Source organism: Lacerta agilis, chromosome 4, assembly GCF_009819535.1.
Source record: "Lacerta agilis isolate rLacAgi1 chromosome 4, rLacAgi1.pri, whole genome shotgun sequence".
NCBI lineage: Eukaryota > Metazoa > Chordata > Lepidosauria > Squamata > Lacertidae > Lacerta > Lacerta agilis.
The window spans coordinates 51,494,878-51,516,916 of record NC_046315.1 but is presented as its reverse complement, the minus strand read 5'-3'; the positions used below and the strand labels follow the sequence as shown (position 1 = coordinate 51,516,916).

Below are 22,039 nucleotides of genomic sequence, written 5' to 3'. Positions count from 1 at the left end.
GAAATAAAAACTTATTTACATTTATTCACTTTTCTTCAAAGTATTAATGTACAGTATAAATTTAAATAATATTCTCCATAGTCACATTTTTTTTTAACCCAAACTTTACAGTACATCCAGAGAGTAATGAAAAACAAATATATATATATATATAATTAAAGAAAAAAGTATGTAAAAATTGTTCCTTAGAATTATATGGCCATATTTTGAAAAACAGTATCTTTTAATTAAACAAAACAGTATAATTTGAAGTAATTGGTTTGCAATACTCTTAACCAGCATATAATACACTATAAGGTTGAAATATCAATAACCACTCATTGGAAAAATGTTGCTTTCAAGAAAATGAAAAGGGTACATAATATGTATGGTAATTTTTGTCAACTTTATGAAAATTAAGTTGATATTTGTTTTAGAAACATACTGTGACATGACAATTGTTTTACAATACTTTTAATCAGCTTATAATACATAATCATGTATCAAAGTTTAGAAATACTCACAGGTCTCTATAAAATACTAGCAATTTGGGGGAAATGCTACTTTCCAGTAGCTTACCTTCTGGGGCTGATAGCTGTTTGCAGGGGAAGGGTGATTTTTGTCACAAACCACAGTATGGAAGGAAAATGTTACCCCCACCCCGCCCCAGAAGCTGCAGTTCCAATAAAAAGCAGCCCCTTTGCAGTAGAAACAGCCTAAAAGGAAACCAGGCCAGTTTTCATGTGTAGCATGGCACTAAAATGAACAGTCTTTACAGGTTGGAAACTTGACAATAAGGTATGTTGAGACTGCAAGGGAAACAAAATTAAGTAGTGCCTTCACGCAATTGCTCCAGAACTTGCCCTAGAATTTCATCGACTATGCCAACGTCGGGATTGATTTGCTGCACATTAAGTTCAGGCATTATTGTTCCTAGTAACTGTCCCACGTTAACTCGCAGGGATCGCAGCTTCAGGCTAAGAAAGATAACATTGAGAACATCAGTTAAAATTACATGTATGGTGCAGATAAGTTCAGTACTTTAAATCATCATTTGCTCAACTGTTCATTCACTCCTTTCCCATTTCTATCATTGTTATTGTATAGTCTGTTACCAATTTGACATACATTGTTTTGAAGAATACATTAAAAGACACTTTAAACCAATTAAACTGAAATGTTACATAGAATAGAGATGTTATATTGAAGTTCACCTTGTCTATGAATTTTGTTTATCTAACATAGAAAGCATCTGAAAATAAGTTTCACCAGAAATGGTAAACATTATTTATGTAAAACTGTTTTTTGGTATTGTATAAATCCTTTTCCTACATACTTGCTGCAGCTACAATAGACAAGAAAAGGTTCATATGATTGCACCAGCACTCACATGCTACACTAGGACATTCATTCATTCATTCATTCATTCATTCAAAAGTAGGATTAATATCATGCTTCACCATCGAAACCTTTAAGTCAGGGGTGGCCAACTTCCAAGAGACTGCGATCTACTCACAGAATTAAAAACTGGCAGTGATCTACCCCCTTTTGCGGGGTTCAGGTCGAGGTTGTTGAGCTTCTTTAGGAAGGAAAGCCAACCATGTTTTGGGGGGTTCGGGTCAAAGTTGACCTTTTTTTTTTAGGAGGGAAAGCCCTGTTTTGGGGGCTTCAGGGCAAAGATGTAGAGCTTTTTTAGGGGAGCTAAAGCTGCTGAGCTTCTTTGGGGGGAGCCAGTGATCTACCACAGACGTCCAGTGATCTACCAGTAGATCACGATCTACCTGTTGGACAAGCCTGCTTTAAGTGGTTTACGAGTCATGTAGTATTTGGGTGGAATGAATTAGGTTGTTTAGATCAGTGGTTTGGATGGTGTAGCACGATACAGTGGCACCTTGGTTTGCAACCGTTCTGGATTACAACCGTTCTGGATTACAACCACGTCAAACCCTGGAGTGTGTGTACCCCCCCTTTTTATTACAACCCCTTTTTGGGGGGAGGCCCCATTGGCGAAATCACGCCTTGGGTTACAACCTGTTTTGGTTTACAACCAGACCTCCGGAACGGATTATGGTTGTAAACCAAGGTATCACTGTATAAACAGTATTATGGAGAAGCCTGAGTTTCCTTAGAACAGGGATAGCCAATGCACATCCCTGCTCCAAATGTTCTCATCATCTTTGACCACTGGCCATGGTGGCTGTGGCTGATGGGACTCCAACAACATTTGGATGGCACCATGTGGGCCAGCCCTGCCTAAGAAGATTGCCATCAGTTCCTCAAAGAGAAGAAAAGTAAAACAGCTTCCTCACAATTATCTTATTACTCAGCATTGCACAGCAACATGAGAATGTTGGGTGTGTTCTAGGTTGCAGTCTTCACTGACATGGCAAGGTGGGTGACGAGACCCAAAAGCCTGGTAAATGCCCTGCTTGAACTGAGTATGTGCTTCATGCTTAGGAATTCTCTGCAATATGGATTCTTGGTAGACATTCATGTGCAAAGGTTCCCTGTAGGTAGGTTTGAAAATAGATGAAATTGTAAGTTTACAGTCTTTCCATGCTTTTTCATGCACATATCGGGCTTGGCAGTAGGAATATATACCTTTCTCCATTAGTTTTTAACTCTGCAAGTTCTGCTTTCAGCTGCTCACACTGAAAGCCCAGCTGAGTTTTTTCCATTTCCAGTAGTTCAATCTGAAAGTAAATCAAAGTTTATATACTTGCATTTTTAAAAATGAAAAACAAAAGTGAAATACTTGTTACAGTATACAGTGGTACCTTGGTTCCTGAATGGCTTGGCTGCCGAACAAATCGGCTCCCAAATGCCGCAAACCCGGAAGTGAGTGTTCCGATTTGCAAATGTTTTTCGGAAGCCTGGTATGTCTGAATTACTTACAATATTTTGAGTTACAGGTAGGTAGCCGTGTTGGTCTGCCGTAGTCAAAACAAAATAAAAAATAAAAAATCCTTCCAGTAGCACCTCAGAGACCAACTAAGTTTGTTCTTGGTATGAGCTTTCGTGTGCATGCACACTTCTTCAGAAAGCTCATACCAAGAACAAACTTAGTTGGTCTCTAAGGTGCTGGTATCTGAAGAAGTGTGCATGCACACGAAAGCTCATACCAAGAACAAACTTAAGTTAGTCTCTAAGGTGCTACTGGAAGGATTTTTTTATTTTTTGTTTGTTTTTACAATATTTTGGTTTGCACAAATATGAACTAAACACTATTTTTCCATAGTAGGTCTTCTCTTTCCACCAAATCTGTCTACCTCAAGTCAAAGGATGTTCTCACTAGCTAATTTCTCAGTTCCAAAGAACTTTTGTTTTTATTTAAGTCTCACTGATTTCAAAGGCACTTGAATTCTGTAGGAAATGCATGCTCTAATTCTGAAAGACCCTTTTATATACATTCCATTAAAATTAAGTTAAGGTAATGGATTTAAGGTTAAGTGTGAGACTGAAACCCAAAACAAGTAAATCTAAATATCAACCCAGCCTTTCTATATACTGAATTATGAAACTCACCTCATTTTTATATTGGTCTCTTTCAATGCTGCAATTGTCCAGCTGTCTGAAAACATCACCAAGTTGCACAGCCATGTCATCTACTTCACTTTTATTCTGAATGTTTTTACATTTCCTACATTCAGATTTTAAGTTCTGCAGAGTATCACACTGTTCTTTCAGCGCTCTCATCTCTTTCAATGCCTGTTCATACAGAATTAATATCTCTTCTTGACTTTTTTCTTTAACTTTTTTGAGTTCTGCATCTGATATTATACTTTTTGTTTCCGTGGACTGAGGACGTATTTCCTTTTGCACAAGCTTGCCACCTGTATCCATTAGTTTTTGCTTTAACATTTTTACTTCTTTAACCAATGTATCACATTCCTTTTGATATTTTTCTTTTTCACTGTTGGATGAAAGCAGTTGAAGGCTTAATTCATTTATCTTCATGTCTGCATTCACAATATCAGCCTCCGAAACATGAAGATGTTCTGTAAGTGTTATTTCATGTTCTGATCTGGGCAGCTGATTATCTGTATTGCCCTCAGCTTCTTCCTTTTTTATTACAAGATGCTCTGTTTCAGTTTGTGTTGCTGCAGTTCCTTTTGAACCATTTGTTTCTGAACAAGCATCTCTGTTCATGGAAATTTCTCCCTCAATATTACTGAAATCAACATCAGCCCCACCTTCAACTTTTACTATTGTGATGTCACATTCCAGAGCGTCAGGTTTTGGAGTACTGTTCTCTTCCAAAATGATAACATCATCATCATCTTGCTTCTTTTTCTCAAATGCTTGGCTAGTCACTTGTCTGATCTTAAAAGGTAGTGGCGCATCAGCATTAGAAAGTTTCCGTTTAAGGCTAAAGAAACAAAAGCAAAGTGACAGAAATCATATTACCAGTTTTCCCCCTTAAAGGCTAAGCTCCAGAAAATGTTAATTTAAAAAAAAAAAAACCACAGCACAAGCAAATGAGGAAAGTAAGTGGAAATATTCTTGCATTTTATTTACTGACCTCTTTTCAGGATCAGAATGAGGAGAAGATACTGGTGTGTTGACTGATTTGTTTTGAGGTCTCGTAAGAGACACGTTTGAAGCTTCTGCATGAAATACTGGAATAGTTTCACTCATTACTGGAGGTGCACTGGACAAGGCAGCCGTTGTTTGTAAATACATTTCATTATAAATCTGTAGAAACGGCATTACATCATTACAATTAAAGAAGAAAACGCCATTCACTTCCATCACTGTGACTTTTTCCTTGAACTCTCTGCAGTCACCATAAAATGACAACATATGTGGCTGGATGGGCGGCGGGAAAAGCCTTGGCAGCTCAGTTACAGGTTTTAGCCAAGTTGGTCTACCTTGAAATTTGTCTACTGAGTAAATTAGATTGAACCAGAATATGTAAACAGCCATCAAATATACTTATGCACAGAAACAGGAAGATTCAGGACACATAAAAGGAAGTACTTTTTTTACGCAGCGCAGGAGGCAGGGATGGCCACAACCTAGATAGCATTGATCACAATCAATCATCTTCTACTGCCATAACATCTTTCCATGGTTCAATTGTTACAATTATTCAGCACCCTCAAAGTGGAGAAGATACAGAGATTGATGACAACAGCATTTGTATCCAGAACTGGAGCCAGAAAATAGTAAATTGTCTCCCTGACTATTACACTACTCTTTCTGCAATTGGTAAAGTGGCAAGTGACCCACCTTTGCCAACTGTCAATCCACGGTACACTGATCATGATCCTGCCTTCACCCCTAGGAAATTTATATCCTTGGCTAAATTCTGACCTGGAGAGAATGGATATTCAAGACCCACAAAAATGGAAGAAATACCTAAAGTATCCTTTGGTGCTTTTTATGCAAAAAATGAACCTGGTATAGGAAAATTTGCATACAATTTAGCATTGCTTCCACAAACAAAGAAATAAACATGTCAAGATAATCAGTCACCTACCTGTTGGCTAAGCTCCATCCTTTGCTTTAATTTCTCCCTGTCTCTGCATTGAGAAGAAAAAGTATCATGGTTTATGCTCAGTATATATATGCTTTCTAATATTAAGTTGTTGTTTAACATGACCTTCTGCCACCAATAACTTATGTTATAGCCCTCCTGTGGTGAAATGGGTTAGTGTGTCTGACTGTTGGTATTTTGAGCCCATCAAGGGACAGCTGTGGGCAGCATTCCTGCATTGTAGGGGGCTGGACTAGAAGACCCTCAAGGTCCCTTCCAGCTCCACAATTCTATGATTCTATGTAGCTCACGGTAACTTCTAATGGTAAGAGCAAACAACAATTAGTGAAAAGGACAAAGTTCACTTTTGTATTGTCAAATGAAGGTATGTTTTGGACTAGTGAATTCTTTTGTGGATTTCTTGACTTAAAAATGTATTCCAAACCTAACGGGTTTGCTAGAAGGAAGCATATTACCCATTTAAAACTCTACAGAATAAACTTCCTAGTGGCTGTTTTCAAAACTGTTTGATGGAACACATATGACACCCAGCTCTACCTCTCTTTTAAATCAGAACCAGTGAAGGCGGTGAAGGTCCTGTGTGAGTGCCTGGAGGCTGTTGGAGGATGGATGGCGGCTAACAGATTGAGGTTGAATCCTGACAAAACAGAAGTACTGTTTTTGGGGGACAGGAGGCGGGCGGGTGTGGGGGACTCCCTGGTCCTGAATGGGGTAACTGTGCCCCTGAAAGACCAGGTGCGTAGCCTGGGAGTCATTTTGGATTCACAGCTGTCCATGGAAGCACAGGTTAATTCTGTGTCCAGGGCGGCTGTCTACCAGCTCCATCTGGTACGCAGGCTGAGACCCTACCTGCCCGCAGACTGTCTTGCCAGAGTGGTGCATGCTCTGGTTATCTCCCGCTTGGACTACTGCAATGCGCTCTACGTGGGGCTACCTTTGAAGGTGACCCGGAAACTGCAATTAATCCAGAATGCGGCAGCTAGATTGGTGACTGGGAGTGGCCGCCGGGACCACATAACACCGGTCCTGAGAGATCTGCATTGGCTCCCAGTACGTTTCCGAGCACAATTCAAAGTGTTGGTGTTGACCTTTAAAGCCCTAAACGGCCTCGGTCCTGTATACCTGAAGGAGCGTCTCCACCCCCATCGTTCAGCCCGGACACTGAGATCCAGCACCGAGGGCCTTCTGGCGGTTCCCTCACTGCGAGAAGCAAAGCTACAGGGAACCAGACAGAGGGCCTTCTCGGTAGTGGCGCCCGCCCTGTGGAACGCCCTCCCATCAGGGGTCAGAGAGATAAACAACTACCTGTCATTTAGAAAATACCTGAAGGCAGCCCTGTTTAGGGAAGTTTTAAATTTGTGACTTTGTATTGTATTTTAGTATTTGTTGGAGGCCGCCCAGAGTGGCCGGGGAGACCCAGCCAGATGGGCGGGGTATAAATAATAATTTATTATTATTAGAAGCCAACATTTCACCGTCCTGTTTTTATTTAATGCTCACCTTTTCTTAAACTTTTTCTCATATGGCATTAGTAAATCATCATCTTCAGGTTCTTCAGCCACATTGCAATTTCTAATTTTAAGAAAGGAATATATATATTTTTAATCCAGCTAGCAAATGCAATCTGAGAAAAAATGAATTGCCGAATTTCTACCTATTTTACCTGAACTGAGGATCAGGGTTGTATGAACAATACCACTTCTCTGGCAATTTATCCATTCCATCTGGAAGCTTCCTCCATTTTAGACATGAATCACACTGAACCCAGGTTTGATCAGGGCGCTTCCTGTAACATAGTGTAAGTGGCATGAAAACTAAGCAAAGATAATTTAAACCAAGCACAGATTAAGACTGAGTTTTATGTTTTTAGAAAAACTTACTGGGAATCTTCAACCATCTCTTCGGGAGGATAATCCATTTTCTTTGCTTGCATCTCATTCCAGTAATCATTTAGCTTCTCACCAAGTGCTTGCATTGTACGCCTAATAAGCAAGAAATACAAAGTTGTGTCTCAACAAAACACATTCTGTATAATATGAAATATACGTTGACAGTTGCTACAGAAAGCAAGAACTACTAGGAAAGAACAATGAGCAGAAATATCACTTATGCATTTAAGGAAAACATACTAGAAATGTGCTAATGCATAATCTATTTATTTCTTCCAAATCATGAACTCCTAACAAGTTACGGTAGGATTCTGAATTTGGTTCAGATTCCAGACATGTCTACTAATGGCAGAGATAAAGGGAAAGAAGCGAATTGCTTATTTTTAAAATGCGTTTAAATCCCTCCCTTTAGGATATATTTGTGTAAATAATGCTAAAAACAAGAAATGAAGTCAAAGGATGAGCTATATACAAGGTGTGTAATACAATGAGACAGTTCTAGTGCTCCTAACTGCAGAGTGAATGCTACATAGACAGTGTGCCTGAACAACACCCTCCAATTTCTCTACCCAAGGAGGTAGGGTAGGTAAAGTGGTAAAGATACCACTGTTGGGAGAGCAGCTCTGTAGCAGCACATGCACGAGCAGAAGGGACTTCCACAAGCCTTAGGCTCATGCGCTTGACTCCTCTCACATGGCCAGGAGAACTTAAGTGACAGCAGAGCTTAGTTTGACTATTAACTTGGATTACATATGGACCTGAAACTCTGGTGGTGATTGTTGTTGCTGTTATTATTATTACTTATTGTATGAAACCTTTCCCATAAGGTAGGCTTCCTCAAACCTGGCCCTCCAGATGTTTTTGGCCTACAACTCCCATGATCCCTAGCTAGCAGGACCAGTGGTCAGGGATGATGGGAATTGTAGTCTCAAAACATCTGGAGGGCCAGGTTTGAGGAAGCCTGCCATAAGGCATCTCACAGTGATTCCCAAATACAGATTGGAAACAAACTCTGGTTTACTGGTAAGTTAACAAGCCAGCTCGTGGCTTGTTTAGAAATGTACTGCTAAGCCATGGTCTAGTGTTACATGCAGACTGGAAATTTAGCTATGGCCACCCACTGGGATGCCTCTGAAAGGAGTTTAAAGCAATTCATGGAATATAAGGCGATCAATTGCTACGGTGGTGTTCTATCCCTAGTATCTCAAAGGAAGTAAGCACCTGAATAGCAGTTTCCTGGGAATCACAAGCGCTATTGCACCCAGCCCCTGCTTGTGGCATGTTTGGCTATTGTGAAGAGAGGATCCTGAAATACGTTCTTACCTGTATTCATTAGTATAATCAAAATCTTGTTTGTTATGGGTTGGCTTTAGGAAGTTGCATTCGATAATCCCAATTACACCTACTCCCATGTTGTTTGCCTGTAAAGGGGTGGTGGTGGGGTGGGGGAAAGCATATAGACAGGAAAATAAACCAACGTTTTCGCCAAGAACACCAATTTCCAGTATTTTAAACAAATATTTATACAAGTTCCATCACAAAAGATGCCAGAACAGGTATTATTCCAAGTTCAATTGCTTGGATAAAGAACTTCTTGAAAATGAAGTTTATTGTTTTAACTTGTAAGCAAGCCTCTGCTACCCCTTTAGAATTTCTACTTAAAAGTAAACGGGGGGTTGAGAAACGACTTAGAATTTGGAGCTAGGTATTGGGATAGATTGGTTTCAGAATGCTCAGACTTATTAGTCAAAGTTGGGACCTATACTCTGAATGGCAACATTCAACATGAAGCAGTTAATCAGAACACAGTGGATACACATACAGTTCTGTCAGTTTAAGCATCACACTGCTTTCAGTGACAGTAGTTGGGGTTTTTTTTTGGGGGGGCTGCTATTAGGTTGTTCTTGTTTCTATTTTGATTATGTATTTTGCATTTTTATATTGTGATTTTATCCTGTGAACTGTCCTGAGACCTGCAGGTATAGGGCAGTATATAAATTCAATAAATAATAATAACAATAGTTACTTGCAGAGGGGGGAAATGGCTGGAAAGAAAAATGTGCAGTAAAGAAGGATGAAATGTTAATTCTTGACTGCACAAAAGAATTCTCAGCCTTGTGTTTTAGATGTCAAAAACAGCCCTTGGCTGCCCCCAGGATGCAATACTTTACTAAATGAGCTGCTGAGATGTCACTGAATATTTGCAACTTGCTTCTCAGAGAATGACAAGGGTTTTCAAAAAATTGCAGGAGACCGTTTTGATTAAGATATAGATTTTTGTTGGTGTAAAGACAGAGATTTTAAAATTTTGAAACCATTTTTTATAATATTTTAAATATTATCGGGGGTTCTCCATTTTTTTTAGAAAAATATTAATTTAAAGAGTAGCCATCTTAAAATTAATCTGACTATAAGCATGTTAAACCTACACACTAAACCTACACGTTAAACCTACATACAGGTGTAAACAAAACCCCTGAAACCATGGCTCTATGTGGAACACACTGAATTAAAAAGCTGCCCCTTTTTGCAGTTTGCAAAAGATTTGGGGAAGTTAGCTACTTTGTGTTTCCTGGATGGGGGTGAGATTGGGGCAAGGCAAGAATTGGCAGTACAAAGAAAGGAGAAGTGAAACAGAACATGAAGTAGAGTAATCACTCTGTTGAGTCATAAATTAAAATATTTTAATGTTTAGATTGAGCAGATCAATTTCTATGCATCCTTGTTTAGGAAATACGCTAACATACTAATGGATAATTTAAATTGCTGATTTAAATGGCAGCGCTTTAAATTCAGTCCACCGTGTTTTGAAAATACACAACAAAGGAATTTTACATCAACAAGACTAACTGTAAGAAGTTTCAATGAAAGTATGGAAAGATGAACTATTGTTATATGAACTTATCTCACCTTTTGCTGGTAGCCTACTCTTTCATAAGCCTTGATTAGTCTGTTTCTGTGGTACATCATCATTCCATAGTGATCTTTATTTCGACAGTTGAATCCAAATGTAATTCTTACAGTTTTGGGCTTATTTATGTAAGTTAGGGAAAATACCAAAATATGGTTCTCTTCATACTCAATGTTCATTCTAAACAGAGCTGTCTAGAAAGATAATTCCACTAGGCCCCAAGAATGTGAAAGAGTATTAACCATTAATATAAGTTACAGTACAAAATATAATAATCATTTTGTATATAGTAAAATAAATATATTGTATTTGAAAATAGATAGGATTTTCTCAGAAAAAAAACCACAACTCTATGATTACACCGAGAAAACTCAGAACCTTCAAATTAAACTACAAATTAAAGGAAAGTTAGTTAGATAAAGTGGCCCTCATAGTCAACAAAAGAGCGGCAAAAGGTGTACTGGGATGCAATCTCAAAAATGATAGAATGATCTCAATACGAATCTAAGGCAGACCTTTTAACATTACAGTAATCCAAGTTTATGCACCAACTACCAGTGCTGAAGAAACTGAAATTGACCAATTCTATGAAGATTTACAACACCTTCTAGAAATGACACCAAAGAAGGATGTTCTTCTCATTATAGGGGATTGGAATGCTAAAGTAGGGAGTCAAGAGATAAAAGGAACAACTGGCAAGTTTGGCCTTGGAGTTCAAAATGAAGCAGGGCAAAGGCTAATAGAGTTCTGTCAAGAAAACAAGCTGGCCATCACAAACACTCTTTTCCAACAACACAAGAGACGACTCTGCACATGAACATCACCAGATGGGCAACATCGAAATCAGATTGATTATATTCTCTGCAGCCAAAGATGGAGAAACTCTATACAGTCAGACCTGGAACTGACTGTGGCTCAGATCATCAGCTTCTTATAGCAAAATTCCAGCTTAAACTGAAGAAAGTAGGAAAAACCACTGGGCCAGTAAGATACAATCTAAATCAAGTCCCTTATGAATACACAGTGGAAGTGAGGAACAGGTTTAAGGATTTAGATTTGGTGAACAGAGTGCCTGAAGAACTATGGATGGAGGCTCGTAACATTATACAGGAGGCAGCAACGAAAACCATCCCAATGAAAAGGAAATGCAAGAAAGCAAAGTGGCTGTCCAATGAGGCCTTACAAATAGCGGGGGAGAGAAGGCAAGCAAAATGCAAGGGAGATAAGTGAAAGATACAGGAAATTGAATGCAGATTTCCAAAAAAATAGCAAGGAGAGACAAGAGGGCCTTCTTAAACGAGCAATGCAAAGGAATAGAGGAAAAAAAACAGAATAGGAAAAACCAGAAATTTGTTCAAGAAAATTGGAGATATGAAAGGAACATTTCGTACAAAGATTACCATAATAAAGGACAAAAGTGGAAAGGACCTAACAGAAGCAGAAGACATCAAGAAGAGGTGGCAAGAATACACAGAGGAATTATACCAGAAAGATATGGAGGTCTCGTATACCCCAGGTAGTGTGGTTGCTGACCTTGAGCCAGACATCCTGGAGAGCGTAGTCAAATGGACCTTAGAAAGCACTGATAATAACAAGGCCAGTGGAAGTGATGATATTCCAGCTGAACTATTTAAAATTTTAAAAGATGGTGCTGTTAAGGTGCTACACTCAATATGCCAGCATGTTTGGAAAACTCAGCAGTGGCCAGAGGATTGGAGATCAGTCTACATCCCAATCCCAAAGAAGGGCAGTGCCAAAGAATGCTCCAACTACCGCACAATTGTGCTCATTTCACATGCTAGCAAGGTTATGCTTAAAATTCTACAAGGCAGGCTTAAGCAGTATGTGGACCGAGAACTCCCAGAAGTGCAAGCTGGATTTCGAAGGGGCAGAGGAACCAGAGACCAAATTGCAAACATGTGCTAGATTATGGAGAAAGCTAGAGAGTTCCAGAAAAACATCTACTTCTGCTTCATTGACTAAGCAAAAGCATTTGACTGTGTTGACCACAGCAAACTATGGCAAGTTCTTAAAGAAATGGGAGTGCTGATCACCTCATCTGTCTCCTGGGAAATCTCTATGTGGGACAAGAAGCTACAGTTAGAACTGAATATGGAACAACTGATTGGTTAAAAATTGGGAAAGGAGTACGGCAAAGCTGTATATTGTTTCCTTGCTTATTTAACTTATATGCAGAATTCATCATGCGAAAGGCTGGGCTGGATGAATCCCAAACTGGAATTAAGATTGCCAGAAGAAATATCAACAACCTCAGATATGCTGGAGGAGACTCTTGAGAGTCCCATGGACTGCAAGAAGATCAAACCTATCCATTCTTAAGGAAATCAGCCCTGAGTGCTCACTGGAAGGACAGATCCTGAAGCTGAGGCTCCAATACTTTGGCCCCCTCATGAGAAGAGAAGATTCCCTGGAAAAGACCCTGATGTTGGGTAACCAGGCCTGGCAGCATGGTTTCATTTTAATAATTGTTTTACTATTAACAATACAACAATACAACAATGGTGACGAGATATCATCCGTGAAGGAACATACCAAGGACAACACACAGCACCCGTACAAAAAGGACTATGATATGGCATAATCTTATTTATTACCTCAGAAGTACTATTCTTCGCAGGCTTCTTTTGAGCTTTCTAACTCTCTACCTACAAGAAAATATTTAGTGACCCACCAGGCACACCCATTTCACATAGTAGACCCAAGTCCCTGACCACTAACAGGAGCCATCGCCGCACAAGGAGAAGGGGACGACAGGGGACAAGATGGTTGGACAGTGTTCTCGAAGCTACCAACATGAGTCTGACCAAACTGCGGGAGGCAGTGGAAGACAGGAGTGCCTGGCGTGCTCTGGTCCATGGGGTCACGAAGTGACACGACTAAACAACTAAACAACAACAACAACAAACAACAACAACAAAACTTAGATAAAGCCTTTAATAAAGGGAATTTCAATTTGTGAATAAATATCTTAACCTTTTTTCCTGTTTTATGAACAGTAGCAATTTCTGAAATTGTATCGATTATCTTACTTACTAAATGGATCCAAAGCCAGAGAGTTTAGCCAAATGGAGTAAAACAAAATTTAGGAACAAAAGACTATGCTTGCATAACATTGCTCCAATCCTAAAGTTGGTGACAAACCTAAGACCAATTATTTCATTTAAAACTATAGATCAGTTGCTTGTATTCTTCAATACAGTTCTGGAACAACTGAGCTTACTTCTGTATGCATATTGATATTAAAATAAAAAGGGATGATTACAATTTTGTTCACTGACTAGCAAACTTTCAAATTCTAACCAGTGACCATAACCATTTTTTAAAAAAAGAACTGCAACTATTTACCAACTGCTATCCTTTGCTGGCTGCCACTAACATAGGACTCTTGGTCAGCCAAATTCCATCAGTCCTACTACTTTTGTTGATGGACTCGCCTCTAGTCTTTCCAGTTCTGTGCCCCATTCTGTGGGTTAGATTGGACATTATCCTTGTTAGTTTTTACTATATATCACCTTGGGACAACTGTATAGAAGGCACTACTAGAGCAGAGTGGTTTCTTAACAAATTCTTTACCTTTTCCTGTATCTTATTTCCACCAGAGCATATTAATTTGGTACTTAAACACATTTCTAATTTGGCATAACATTTGCTATCTTCCTTTTTTTAATCCTAGCATTCAGTCCTTAAAACATCTTGATAATGCATCAGCTATGACATTATCCTTTCCTTTTACATATTTAATGTCAAAGTTGTAATCTTGCAAATGCATACTCCATCAAATTAATTTATTATTGGTGCCTTTTACTTGCAGAGTGGTTCACAGGGTGAATTTTCTTCCCCACAGGTAAGGCTTTAGTTTTCCAATCGACCACACTATTGCTAAACACTCCCGCTCAATTGTGGAAAGATGTTGTCCTCTTTCTAACAATTTTCTACTAAGATATAATATAGGCTGCAGAAAACCGTCTCTCTCTTCTTGACTTAACACCGCTCCTAGTCCCACATTTGATGCATCAGTCATAAGAGTGAATGGTCGAGAGAAATCGGGAGCTCTCAAAATAGGCTCCACCATCAACATATTCCTCAACATATCATATGCCTGTTGACATGGTATTGTCCAAATAACTTTATCAGGCTGACTTTTCTTTAGACAATCATGTAAGGCTTCAGCATGAGTGCTAAATTGGGGAATAAAGCGTTGACAAGTTTTGTCCGGTTTCTCCACCAAAATTATGGGCGAGGACCATGGGCTATGGGAAGGTTCAATCAGCCCCAAGTCTAACATTTCTTTAATCTCAATGGTTTCTGCAACATATCACAAATTACGGCAAAGTTTTTTGCTTAAAATAATGCTTTGTAATCCTGAGCTGATGGTGGAACCAAGTGGGGAGAGAAGTGAAGAGAAGAGTCAAAGGTTTCACATATATTAGGCCAGCCATTCTTGGTCAGTCTGCAGCAGCCCACAGTAATAAAGGATACAGCCAGAAACTTTGGCCTGTAAATATCTCGCTCTATGTGAGCAAGGCTTTTGGAGACGAGTTGCGTTTGTACTTTCTGTCCTCTTATAATTATTTGCATCCTTGGTTTTAAATATAAGATACTGCAATAAGCCTGAAAAGGAAAGAGAAGTACATGGTTAATTTTTCGTACATTTTGCAAGCTAAAAGAAAACAAGTAACAAGTTTTCAGCAAACCATTCATACAGCTTGTAAAATATGTAAATTGGAGTTCTATCCAAATTTTGCAAATTTAAGTGAAATGATATTAAGTAAGCAATCAGAACTCACATGGCACTTAAAACATGTGTCCAGATTATACATAATGTTAAGCACTGGATTCTGCATGTGTGTGACAGAACAGCGAGACACCAGCAGATAGTGATTAGTAAGGTATCTGCTGAATGTTAAAGAGAAAATTATTCAGTCCCCCTTCTGCAAAGCCACCAGCATCAGAGAGAGTCCATCACAGTATACTTGTAGACTATTTCAGCCAGGAAGAATGCCCATTTGCACAGTGAAATTTCATTTCATCATCTTTGGCTGTAAGTCTTATAACTTAGTGAAATGGAATAAATGAACTATTAATATATGCATACAGTGGTACCTCGGGTTACAGATGCTTCAGGTTACAGACTCCGCTAACCCAGAAATAGTACCTCGGGTTAAGAACTTTGCTTCAGGATGAGAACAGAAATCGTGCGGCGGCGCGGCGACAGTGGGAGGCCCCATTAGCTTAAGTGGTACCTCAGGTTAAGAACAGTTTCAGGTTAAGAACGGACCTCCAGAACGAATTAAGTTCTTAACCCGAGGTACCACTGTATTTTAACAGTGATTTTTTTAAGGGTCCGATGAGAAAATAACAGCTGTGATGATTCTGTATATACGGTAATACCACATACAGACACAGTGGAGAATAACATTACAACCAATAGGAAAAAAATGTGAATAGTAAACATTACCCGTAATGAATAATCACTTTCAGGAACAATCTGATCTTGTCTTTCTTGTTTTTTATACCCTCTTTTCCCTGTTAATTCATCTAAATCTGCAGGAATCCTAATATCGTATTTATCTGTATCGAAGTCAAATTCTGTTTGTTCGTTTTTCTCTCTGTGGAAGGACATTTAAAGAAACTTGAATTTAAACAATACTATATATAAATACAGCAATAGCAGTCCTCAGTAATCACTTCTGTCTAAAGTATTATTAAACATTTCTCTGAAGTAGTAGCGTAACAACTTCTGGAAGGCACATCATTATCTCTCCTTGATTTAGGGTATGCTGCTACATTTTAACTACATACTTCTAACTAGACAGAGAAATTAAACCAGAGCATCCGGACTCTGTTAGCAATGCTATGGCCATCTTAAAAAACATAAAATAAATTTCTGACTCTACAAACAGGGTTTCCTGACTAAAGCAGATCAGGGTAGTCAACTTATCAGAGAGCCCCATTTGCTGTTTTATATGCTTATTTTATGCCTCTCATACACAACAGAGAAGTCTATTGGATGTTGATAGAATATTAATTATCCTGAAATCAAAGTGGAACCAAATCTCTGTTAACTTAAGTCTTTGTCCTCTGAAAGGTATGGCCAAAAGAGTCAACTGACTTGAAGAGGGCAAGGAGATTTCTGTCATAAGCAGAAAGCATAATGGTCAAAACCTTTTAGAAGCTTTGTATACTTGCATATGCCAAGAATGCTATGGAAGAAACCTGGTGTTTGTCCTTTAACCATTTGCATTCTGGGATATTCAGTTGCAATCAATGAAATGGGAGGATATTTAGCATCTTCCAACTATTCCAACTATGTATATATAGTTGGTAAAGCATGCTACCCTTTATCCTTGGTTTCTATTCTGGAGGAATATGGCCAGTTTTTCTTTCACTAAATAGTGTTGAATTTCACTTTTGTGAATATTATTTCCTTCATTCTGCTTTTTCCTCCTTCATTGTATTGTTGACATTTTTAATTGTTAAACATAAAATATTGAATTTGCCTTATGCTTTATATTGCTTGAGGGACACGTCACATACTATAATATCTTAGGAAACAGGGGAAATGCAAAGCCTAGTGTTCCTTAGATTTCACCATTGTTAGATACTCCTTGCAAAGTGGCAACAGCTGGAAATGATCCTAAACGATTTCCCCTTTAGCATGGGAAGAATACATAGCTCTCTGGTCCCATGGTGAATGAAAATATGGAAAGGAAAGCTTTAATTTCTGCTGGTGAAAATAGCATGCATGGTAGAGAAGTTGTGCACATTTATCACTAGGGAGAGCCATTTCCCTATTCAGAATATACCTGCAATTTGGGGAAAATATAATGTAAAAAGTGGCCCTTTCATGGTCTGTAATTATAAAATTTGTTTCAAGGGAACGTATTTTAGACGTATGAAGCAAAGTTAATTTCCATGTTCACTTTACTACGCTAAAAGCACATGGTGAAACTTGCCCCAAGACTCAGAGGGACCTGTGTCAAGTAGTTCTTGGGAAACTGTTTTCATGGGAGTTCATCCCAGATTGCTTGATTCATCTATGATTAACATTAGAATTTGAAGTAAGGTAGATGGAGTGAAGTAAAATACAATAAAGCAGTAACATGTAATGCTTTGTTTACCACAGCTTAAAGGTAAAGAAACCCCTGACCGTTAGGTCCAATCGCAGACGACTCTGCGGTTGTGGTGCTCATCTCGCTTTACTGGCCAAGGGAGCCGGCGTACAGCTTCCGGGTCATGTGGCCAGCATGACTAAGCAGCTTCTGGCGAACCAGAGCAGCGCACGGAAATGGTGTTTACCTTCCCGCCGGAGCAGTACCTATTTATCTACTTGCACTTCGACGTGCTTTCGTACTGCTAGGTGGGCAGGAGCAGGGACTGAACAACGGGAGCTCACCCTGTCGTGGGGATTCTGATCAGCAAGCCCTAGGATCTGTGGTTCAGACCACAGCGCCACCTGCGTCCCTCTTACCACAGCTTAATCCTTATCAATTTTGTGCAACCGTATCAAATTAGCACACATCAATGCTGCAGTACCAGCTCGACTATTAACAATGGATTTTTTCTCACCTTCGAAGGTTCCAAATAATTATTCTTGTTCCTTTTTTCCCTATAATGGCATCAAGCTCCGCAAGCAGCTCCTCTTCAGTAGGAAACAGAGAATGTTCCAGAATAGCCTTCAAGCTGGCTGCTGATTTATCACGTTTCATTACTTCCCGTATATTATATTAAGGAGCAGGCATATTTAAAAACTGTTAAACCTTGCTCAGATAGCTTATAGCCTTTTTCATCTAAATCTCTCCTGAATGAATAAACTGATGAGCACTTATTGTGCAGCTGCCACTTAAAAGTCCACCCCATAACTATTTTACTGTTTCAATCAAATTAACAGCTGGTCATCTTAAGTCTGTGACCACATGGCAACTTTAACATTACCATGTTGCTGAAGTGGTCTGGAAATCTTGGCTCGCCACCAGACCCTACAGAGGTCCCTAGCTCTCCGAGAGTAAATACAACCACAATGAAATATTTAAAATTGTTATCCTATGGTAATCGGTTACGTGTAATTATGTTGTTACAAACCATATTGCAATTACCCGGTAATTAAATGCAACACATCTATTGTCAGCTTAGTCTTTTAACCTGCCTTTCATGCTGCATGCTCCTGTTTAATATCCAAATCAGGGAAACTGTAGAATACTTTTGTAGTTCCAGCCTAGGAAAAACCCCTCATTTTCTGCTGCTGCCGTTTACTTCCTTTCAACCTTACCATTTTATGTCATAAATTAATATGCTGCCCTTCAGTGTAATTTCCCCTTGGCAGCTTACAATAAAAAAACTAAAGAGACCTGCAACAAAATGTTGCAGCGAGGAGTGCCCTGTGGATTTTACAGCCAGTTATGCTCTCCTTAGCATACTCCATTCCATTCCATCTCCCACAACAGCCACTGAGCAGCCTGTGGAAACTGAGCATGCTAAATCATCATTGGCCTCTCTCTTTTTGGAGGGGTGGAACACTTTTTCTATAGTGGTATCTCGGTTCTCAAACTTAAACTGTTCCTAGAGTTCTTTCGACTCCCGAAACCGTTCGAAAACCAAGGCACGGCTTCTGATTGGCTGCAGGAGCACCCTGCACTCAAGCAGAAGCCGCGTCCGACGTTCGGCTTCCGAAAAACGTTCGCAAACTGGAACGCTTACTTCCGGGTTTGTGGCATTTGGCAACTAAGCTGTTTGGGAACCAAGGTTTGACTGTACTTCTGAATTCCGTTTTATTATATATAAACATGTGTCTTTAGAAGAGGCTGCAGTGATCGTTGGACTGTGACAGGTGTAAATCACTTGACATCATTATGTCAGCTGACCAAGAGGTGGATGGTCAGGCCCACCTGTCAAAGCAGTGAATGGTGGTGATTAGGATATGGTCCACTAGTCAGATCCAGTTTGCCACCTGTGATATATATGATTAGAAGCAGAACAAAAAAATCATAGAACAAAAAAATAAAGCCTAGTAACATAAAACTAGTTAAAAGAGTTAAGAGTCTGGGAATATAAAAATAGCTATTCATCTGGAGACATTAGCACAGACCCCAAGCCAAGCTTCTGTGGTGAGAGACTTAAATTCTATTGGAATACAGTACTGGTATACAACTACTGCTCAGTATATAGGAAGTAATGCTGGAATAAGAGATCATCTTGAGAAACAGATATCCCAGATACAATCTATCATTGCTCTTGAAAATCATCGAAAGGATATGTTTCTTGTTGAATGATATAATGGGAACAACTACATGCTCTGCCTTCGTAGCTTCCAAAAAGGTTTGTGACAACATGCCCACACTCATGACTTCTCCATTCTTGGTGAAAACAATTGCATCTCTCCCCAGGCGCATCGATCCTGATTTAAATCCATTTCCATACAATCCAACTGGAACACGGCCGTTCAATGCAACTTTGTCGCTGAAGCCAAAGCTGAAACACATGAGTTTGAAAAGATGGAAGAGGGGGAAATGCTTTTCATAGTACCATGCTGCTTATGAGAGTTGATTTAAATCAGCAGTTTCAACTACTCAAATCTGTAGTGGAGTTAAAATATGCCAGTTGTGTTCCAAAACAGTATTCTTCTTTCAGCTTGAAACATAATGTAACACTTTATTCCCGGCTAATTCATATTTTGATAAATACACGGTGAGAATCATGTGGCAGAAAAAAAATGGTACCTTTCCTGGTGATGTAGTCAATCTACCAGGTTGTATGGGGTGTTAGGGGTGGGTGGGGGACACACTGTGCTCTTTCTAGGGTAGTTTGTCCACCTTTGGGTCCCCACCCTGCTTTTGGCTCTCACAAGCTGTAAGCATGTGACAGCGACCACACCCAGGTAACAGCTTTGGCTGGCCAGTTAAGCCAGGTGAGGGTAGCCAATGGGTCTCAAACCCTTGCTGAGTTACAGCTCCAGCAGACTGAGGAAATGAAACCAATAGAGATACAGTCACACCTCGGGTTACGTACGCTCCGGGTTGCATACTTTTCGGGTTACGAACTCCGCTAACCCGGAAGCGCAACCCAATGCGCGCGCGATTTGCGCATACGCAGAGCATTTTTCGCTGTTTTTTAGAAAAAAATTGTTTGGGTTACGTCCTTTTCGGGTTATGTACTGTAACCCCGAATGGATTAAGTATGTAACCCGGGGTACCACTGTAGTCAGCAGCACATATACATGGCATTTCTACTTACACAAATAGCACCCTGGATCAAGGCCAATGCATTTGCACCTGCCTTAATGTAAAATACACTTTAGACCATGCAGAAGTGCCGGTATTAGTTTTTCATGGGAACATAATCACATAATTGTGAATCATTTATGTTGTCTAAACAGTTAATATTTCTCCACAACAATAAATTTGGTGTCCTAAAAATCCAACTTTCTTACATTATACTTTTCCGAGCATGCAATCAAAAGCCAGAGACTACACACACCACTAAAACTTTACCCACCTCAACATCTTATGCAACTTGTCTGCATTCATACCATTTCCATTGTCCATGAATGTTAAACATGTGTTCTCATTTATAACAGTTTTGTCAATCCACATCTGTTTTGCATTCACATCAGGATCGTAAGCATTATCTGAAAATAAAGAGTGGTGCAAAAATTAAGAACAAGAGTAATCTTCAATAATCGAAACAGAACCACCCTGCTGGATCAGACCAGAGGTCTTATCTAGTCCAGCACCTCATTTCTCACAGTGGTCAACCAAATGTCTAAGGGGAAGTCCACAGGTAGAATAATATCCTTTCTTTCTTTCTTATTATTATTTATTGAATTTATATACCACCCTATACTCACAAGGTCTCAGGGCGGTTCACAGAATAAAATCAAAATATAAAACCACAAAATACACAAAATAAAAACAACAACCCACTAACCCCCCCGGCAACCCCCCCCCACATTTTTAAAGGGCATAGGATGTCAATCAAATCAACCAAAGGCCTGGTTAAAAAGAAACGTTTCTGCCTGGCGCCTAAAGGTTTATAATGAAGGCGCCAGGCGAACTTCCCTGGGGAGAGCATTCCACAGACGGGGAGACACTGCAGAGAAGGCCCATTCTCGTGTTGCCACCCTCCGGACCTCTCAAGGGGGAGGCACATGCAGAAGGGCCTCAGAAGATGATCTCGGGGTCTGGGTAAGTTCATATGGAAAGAGGCGGACCTTGAGGTATTGCGGTCCTGAGCTGTTTAATGCTTTATAAGTCAAAACCAGCACTTTGAATTGGGCCCAGAAACTAACTGGTAGCTGGTAAGTCAAACCAGGATCAGTGTAATATGCTCAAACCGTCTTGTCCCAGTAAGCAACCTGGCCACTGAATTCTGCAGTAGCTGAAGTTTCCGAACCATCGTCAGAGGCAGGCCTATGTATAATGCATTGCAGTAATCTAACCTTGAGGTTACCAGAGCATAGATTATGATGATGATAATGAGGATGATGATGATAATAATAATAATAATAATAATAATAATATTTATTTTTGATTTCCCCAGCCACTCTGGGCGGCTTCCAACAAAAATCAAATACATTAAAATACCACACATTAAAAGCTTCCCTAAACAGGGCTGCCTTCAGATGTCCTCTAAATGTCTGGTAGTTGTCTATCTCTTTGATAAAAGACTACACTCAGCTTGTGCTATGCCAATTTCAAGATTTTCTAAAATAATCAACTTGACCTGAACTCTATTTGAACTTGA

At 39.5% G+C, this 22,039-nt stretch overlaps 1 protein-coding gene across 2 annotated transcripts in view; it reads right to left on the bottom strand.

Annotated features, from left to right (window-relative positions):
* MORC3 (MORC family CW-type zinc finger 3) overlaps positions 1 to 22,039 on the bottom strand; it is a 35,640-nt gene continuing 13,601 nt past the window's right edge. Inside the window, exons 3-17 of one of the 2 annotated variants that reach the window (XM_033146996.1) lie at positions 20,792 to 20,924; positions 19,554 to 19,768; positions 17,870 to 18,017; positions 15,759 to 15,909; positions 14,780 to 14,911; positions 10,279 to 10,398; positions 8,692 to 8,789; positions 7,360 to 7,461; positions 7,143 to 7,265; positions 6,980 to 7,051; positions 5,462 to 5,504; positions 4,502 to 4,674; positions 3,505 to 4,348; positions 2,581 to 2,672; positions 1 to 956 (exon numbers count right to left, since the gene is read on the bottom strand). In XM_033146996.1, the coding sequence (XP_033002887.1) occupies positions 806 to 956; positions 2,581 to 2,672; positions 3,505 to 4,348; positions 4,502 to 4,674; positions 5,462 to 5,504; positions 6,980 to 7,051; positions 7,143 to 7,265; positions 7,360 to 7,461; positions 8,692 to 8,789; positions 10,279 to 10,398; positions 14,780 to 14,911; positions 15,759 to 15,909; positions 17,870 to 18,017; positions 19,554 to 19,768; positions 20,792 to 20,924 (2,597 nt within the window). In that variant the 3' untranslated portion in view covers positions 1 to 805. The remainder of the gene's footprint in view (positions 957 to 2,580; positions 2,673 to 3,504; positions 4,349 to 4,501; positions 4,675 to 5,461; positions 5,505 to 6,979; positions 7,052 to 7,142; positions 7,266 to 7,359; positions 7,462 to 8,691; positions 8,790 to 10,278; positions 10,399 to 14,779; positions 14,912 to 15,758; positions 15,910 to 17,869; positions 18,018 to 19,553; positions 19,769 to 20,791; positions 20,925 to 22,039) is intronic. The other variant, XM_033146997.1, reaches the window with a different exon arrangement.